The sequence below is a fragment of the Chelonoidis abingdonii genome, chromosome 7, assembly GCF_003597395.2.
Source record: "Chelonoidis abingdonii isolate Lonesome George chromosome 7, CheloAbing_2.0, whole genome shotgun sequence".
Classification (NCBI taxonomy): Eukaryota; Metazoa; Chordata; order Testudines; family Testudinidae; genus Chelonoidis; species Chelonoidis abingdonii.
The window spans coordinates 17,580,765-17,587,006 of record NC_133775.1 but is presented as its reverse complement, the minus strand read 5'-3'; the positions used below and the strand labels follow the sequence as shown (position 1 = coordinate 17,587,006).

Genomic DNA, 6,242 nt, shown 5'->3' with positions numbered 1-6,242 from the left:
TGCTAGGCACCCAGATTTTTGGACGCTAAGGTCCAGATTTTGGAAGAGGCTTATGATAGGCAGTAATGCTGTTTTTAACAGTATCTGGAGGTGAGAAAGTATCAGACAAGTTTTTCATACTGCATATTAGTTTTTGAGCTGGGATTTGTTTCTTGGTAGAAATGGAAAGGCTGGATGAGCCATGACCGGCTCATCCAGCCCTATAAAGTACAAGCAATAAAATGTCCAAGCCCTTCATCTCATTTTACAACCCATTCACTCTCACCTACTGGACCCGGAGGGATCCATTATGCCTCATTTCTGTGGTTGGTTCTTTAGGTGATATCAGCACCAGTTAGGGTGACCAGATGTCCTGATTTTATAGGGGCAATTCCAATTTTTTGGGTCTTTTTCTTATATATTACCTTCTACCCCATCCCAATTTTTCACACTTCCTGTCTGGTCACCCTCGCACCAGTGCACAGGGTTCTTCTTGCCATGGGGATTGACAACTGCAGTGTGAGATATGAGACTTTCCAGTGCCTTTAATGGGGGGCTAACCGAAAGCCCGGTGTTAGATTCTTGTTGCTGAGAGTGAATGAGGTATAAAAGGAGACAAAGAGTTTGTTAGTCTCAGCAACTCTGGGTTGGCTCTACATAACCCAATTCCAGGGTAAGGAAAGCTCACAGCTAGGGACCTCACTGAAAAGTCAAACACTATCCACTATTGCTGCTGTTTCTACTTGAGTTTATTATACTGGATGAATCACTATTCTTGGGGCTGTTGATTCTCATCACCTGTATAATATACCAATCTATAGGGTCCCATATGACATCCAACTGGAGAACAAGCCAGTTCATCTGCTTTGAAGTTCTTATTCTGTGCAATTTAATGTTTAATCACTTCAGTTATTTAGTTCTGACTTTCTGGTACAATAGGGTAAGGTGGAGCTGTACCAGAAACTCCTTAACAAGAGAAACTTTATGGATAAAATTCTTTGCTATATGTGGGTGGCTCATCCCCAGTTTTCAACCATAATAAATGCAACAACACTCTGCTCTCTCCAGACCCTTAATGTTGAGAGGGACACAGCTGAAGTCATCCAAGCAGAAAACCCATCAGCACAGCTTGCAGTCATTAATACTGTCACAGCTTGCATTTTTAGATGGAAAAGCTGTTGTACGTGCAGACAGAAAAGATGCACTGAGACTCAAGATGTCTATTTCTTTTCAATCCCAATATGGCTAGAAACGAGGTGTATGAGTTAGCTGTGTTTCAATATTTTCACTGAAATATTATAGGAAAGAGATTTAAGAAAAAGCCTTTAAAAGAAGTGTGCAAACAAGCTTCCAAAGGCCTATTAAATTGAACCACTTCTGGGGCTGACAGAATTTGGAAGCTGTCTCATTACATGAAAAAATAGCGGATAAACATACAAATTGAGACACAATCACATACCAAAGTGTTTATAGTCTAAGAAAGAAAAGATGAACAACCAAGTAGAAAGGGGAGGGACATGGGAATTTTTTTTTAATGAGAAGATAGAGAAGGGGGTTTCAGGAAATATATTGATGATGATTGGGCCCAGAACAGTTTATATCAAATAGCTTATGGTTTCTTGTATAATACAGGCTAACTAGACTTCGAGCCTGTAACATTTGTTTTTTGCGCGATTTTGAAACAAACCTTTGTAGCTTATTTGGTTTACGTGCAGGGTGAGTCTACATCTAGACACAGTGAGTTTATGGTTGTTTCCCCCCTCTTTTACTGCCTACTCATTGCAGCTGCTGCTCTGATTGCTAATAATACTTTCCCCTGCCAGGAACCGAATAGATAATAATACTTTCCCCTGGAGAGTCTTTCCATTAATATTTGACAGGGTGCTCAGGTCAAGCAGACAGATACATCCATTGTCAGTGCACCATAATATAATGCAGGCAGCAGTGACAAGACACTTGTTCTGCTGAAGTCTAAAAGACATTACATGTGTTTACAACTTAAAAAACAACTTTTAAAATGACACCTTTTCTAGCCCAAAAGACAGTAACAGGAACAAATTCAATGGCTACAGCATTTCCCAATTCAGTACATGTAGTTGAGAAACTTATTTTTAAAAAGAGGCTCTTCTCATTCCAATAGATTCATTCATAGATGACCAAAACTGGAAAAAAAAGGAAGATTTAGGCAAGCACTTCTACTGCCTTTATATAGATGAATCTCTCTTAAATGCAGCAAAGAGTCCTGTGGCACCTTCTATAAGTTGCCAGAGGACTCTTTGCTGCTTTTACAGATCCAGACTAACATGGATACCCCTCTGATACAATCTCTTAAATACGATCCAAAACCCGTGCTAGAAATTTTCATATCCAAACTGACTCTGCAGCAAGTGAGATACTTTTATCAGGAGCCTTGTGATTTTTTTAATCACAGAAAGTTAAAAGAAAAGTATGTCTGACTGATGCAGTGTGGCGGATTTCGCAAGCAATCTGCTCTTCTGAGACATAGCCCAACAGTCAGCACTAAATCTAGTTCTGAGGTTCAGTTTCTGCTTCAGCCTCTGGAGCTTTCACACCAGACACACATTCCACATGCAATTAACTAATGGAGAGTGAGTTGTTGTACGTGAGTGACATTTAATTTTCAATAGCTGGGGAAAGTTACACAGGAGCTGCAGGCAAAGTCATTAATCTCCCCTGAATCCTCTGCACTGCCAAGTACAGCAACTCATTCTTCATTGCACTAACTCAGCTCTTCCATTATATTTGTGTATACTGTGCCTCAAAGACAGATGTGTGAGTATAAACACACACAATTGTGTTTATACATCAACTATAATATGTATTTATGAATAAATTATAGGATATGCCACACAAATATATATGGGTTAGAAGTCCACATAATCAATTGGTATGGGCATAATTAAACGAGGCAAGCCACAACTAGACTAGACACATTTGTCCTAAGTTAATCATGCCTGAGTATTAAAGCGTATACAGCCAGAACTGTGTGCAAGGGACAGTCCTCACTCTAATGATACGAGCAAAATCCCTCCTCCCCACAAATTATAACAATGGCAGCTCGAATTAGGCTGGGACTATGATGGAGGAAGTTAAGATGTCTTAATACATTTACAGAAAGAACCTCAGATAATGTTTTCTTGCTTAGAATAGAAGTGTATCTGGTCAGAAGTTTTCCAGTGGAGCATTTTTCTGTCAGAGAATGTTGCTTTGGTAAAAATCAAAAGGTTCCACAGGAATGTGTTGATTTTGATAAATCTTTTGAGGGAAACTGGGCAGGTTTCACTGGTTTCTTGACAGCTTCTTCGTACACCTCCCCAGTTCCTTCGCAACCTGGGCTCAGTGGCTGCTGGAGAGGCTAGGACCAGAAATTTTTGAAAAACTCCATCTCGGTCCTTCCAAAAAGAATGTTTTTGAAAATGTCCCTCCCAGTGAAAATCTCACATATCTCACTGTTCGGTCTGATTTGGACTCTCCCCCCACTACCTCTCCATAATGAAAGTGTTTCTGCAGGACAGAAATTTCAGTTCCTGAGCAGATCTAAACATAAGAAATACATCCATCTTTGATCCTTAGGAACTGAAAGATACATGCAATGATCCTTGGTGCATTGCAGTATCTCATTCCCTCCCCTACATAACCACCACAAAGATGGCCTTGTTCCCTCCTTGAGTCCAATTTGCTGCATCCCTCTTTAAAAATGAGCCCATCCCGAGCTTTCTAGCCCCATCAAAAGCCACTCAGAAGAAAATACTTCCCACATCAAGCAAGAAGCCTCATACACCCCCACCTGCCTACTCTCCCTAGACTAACACGGCTACCCCTCTGATACTCTCCCCAAGTGGTTCTCTCTTCAAGACTGAACTTTTCTGGGTTTCATGAAGAGTTCTCTTTATTTCTAACAGTGAAGTCAGCTGCTTAACCTGTTCTGAGAGCTGGTTGGAACTCATCGCAGACAGCCTAACTTGGCCTTTCCTCCCAGGGGCCAAACCCATCCTCCTCCAGCATCCCTTTGTGGCCTATATATATAAACCCCAGAAATTAGCCATTCTGCATAGGAACTGGTTAGTTTTCTATGGGTTTGTAGCAGGCCAAGTTAAACCAAGGAGTCCTACAGAAGCTACAAGGAGTGATTTCAAGAGAAAGAGCATTTCCCTCTATTCAGCATTGGTGAGGCCTCATCTGGAGTACTGTGTCCAGTTTTGGGCCCCACACTACAAGAAGGATGTGGAAAAACTGGAAAGAAAGAGTCCAGCAGAGGGCAACAAAAATGATTAGGGGGCTGGAGCACATGACTTATGAGGAGAGGCGGAGGGAATGGGGATTAATTTAGTCTGCAGAAGAGAAGAATGAGGAGGGATTTGATAGCCGCTTTTAACTACCTTAAAGGGGGTTACAAAGAGGATGGATCTAGACTGTTCTCAGTGGTAGCAGATGATAGAAAAAGGAGTAACGGTCTCAAGTTGCAGTGGGAAAGGTTTAGGTTGGATATTAGAAACACTTTTTCACTAGGAGGGTGGAGAAGCACTGGAATGGGTTACCTAGAGAGGTGGCAGAATCTCCTTCCTTAGAGGTTTTTAAGGTCAGGCTTGACAAAGTCCTGGCTGAGATGATTTAGTTGGGGATTGGTTCTGCTTTGAGCTGGGGATTGGACTAGATGACCTCCTGAGGTCCCTTCTAACCCTTATACTCTATAATTCTACAATATCCCTCCCCAGCCAGGCCAGATTAAGTCACAGGCATGTGCATACACAACATAAACATTTGACAACACCAGAATCCTAGCATTATTTTTTTAAAAAGTTTCTAGACCTGATGGCTGCAAAAGAAAGCATGAAACCATGAATGATGCAATGATGCCTGTGTTTTCAGGCAGCTTGAAACCAGAGCTCTAAGACAATGGATCTCAAACTTTTTTACTGGTGACCCCTTTCACATAGCAAGTCTCCGAGTGCGACCCTCCCCATATAAATTAAAAACACTTTTAAATATATTTAACACCCATTATAAATGCTGGAGGCAAAGCGGGGTTTGGGGTGGAGACTGACAGCTCGCAACCCCCCATGTAATAACCTTGCAACCCCCAGTTTGAGAATCCCTGCTCTAAGAGGTGTCAACTGCCCCCTGCATCTCTCAGACTTCCACAAAGTTATTGTTAAGGAACTGCTGAGGCTGGTGACTTCATCTGCAGTAACATCACCAGAGGGTGGAACCACGGGGAGGAGTTGGTCAGGGTGACATTCGGAGAGTGGATCTTGAGAAGGGAGATCTGGGAAGGTTGACAGGGCAGTCACAGGGAACAGAGAGTTGGAGGGCCAGACAGAAGGTCTAGATAGACTTGCCTGGAGAGGGTGGCTCACTTAATAAGGTTAGCAGACCTCTGAGGAAGAAACCTGAAGGGAGCTCAGCTTGGTGTCCCTAGCCCCCAGAAGTTTCCCATATAGGTAGATTGCGGCGGGCTTTGCAGGGCAGAGTTTCTCAGAGAACTTGATGGACTCGCAGGTCCTGGCACAGTATGTATGTATATATATATTTGTAAATAATTAAGACACTCAAGGTAGAGTTACATAGACCTGGTAAGATGAGCAGTTTCTGTGTTTAAATCTATTTCTTTAATGCTTCAAATTCCATGTTAGATTATAGTTGTCCTTAGTGTAATAAGTAAGATGCTTTGTTTTCACTAACTCTAAGACTAAGCCTGATATGTGCTACTAAATTATTTAGGTACCTAACTGCTACTTCTCGAAGTGATGCTACATTCTAATTACCACATACTAGAGCGTATCTCTGGGTTTCCAGTTCCTAGGGAGAAACAATTACACCTTTTAACTGTAAATCTAAAAGAGACAAGGAGTGAATACTTGGTGTGCATAATGGCGGCAGCAAAGGTACCAGATAAGCAGTCACTAAGCATCTGTGTCAGCTGTTCACCAGAGGGTGAGCAAGCCATCACAGTTATCCTTGGAAAGATATTTAAAAAAAAACATTACAGAGATATTCTCAACAATGCTCAGAAACGTGGTTAAGAAAAATATTACCTTGTTTCAAAGGGACTTGAAGGGGACCAGCATCTCTGAAAATGAGGCTATTAATGTATGGGCTCAACTACAACTAGATGTTTTGATGACAACTGGTCTTACCGTATGAAAACCAACTTGACCTTTGATGGAGCAGTCTTAATTATTGCAGAGGCATTTTGGTGGCTTCTTCCATACAATATCTGATTGTTTATCTGTTAAAAAAAT

General features: G+C 41.6%; 1 protein-coding gene across 10 annotated transcripts in view; it reads right to left on the bottom strand.

Moving 5' to 3' along the window:
- The window catches only part of PATJ (PATJ crumbs cell polarity complex component), a 219,850-nt gene that overhangs the window by 70,724 nt on the left and 142,884 nt on the right, over positions 1 to 6,242 (bottom strand). For all 10 annotated transcript variants that reach the window (XM_075067651.1, XM_032795516.2, XM_032795517.2 and 7 more), the window contains one exon: positions 6,138 to 6,229. In XM_075067651.1, the coding sequence (XP_074923752.1) occupies positions 6,138 to 6,229 (92 nt within the window). The remainder of the gene's footprint in view (positions 1 to 6,137; positions 6,230 to 6,242) is intronic.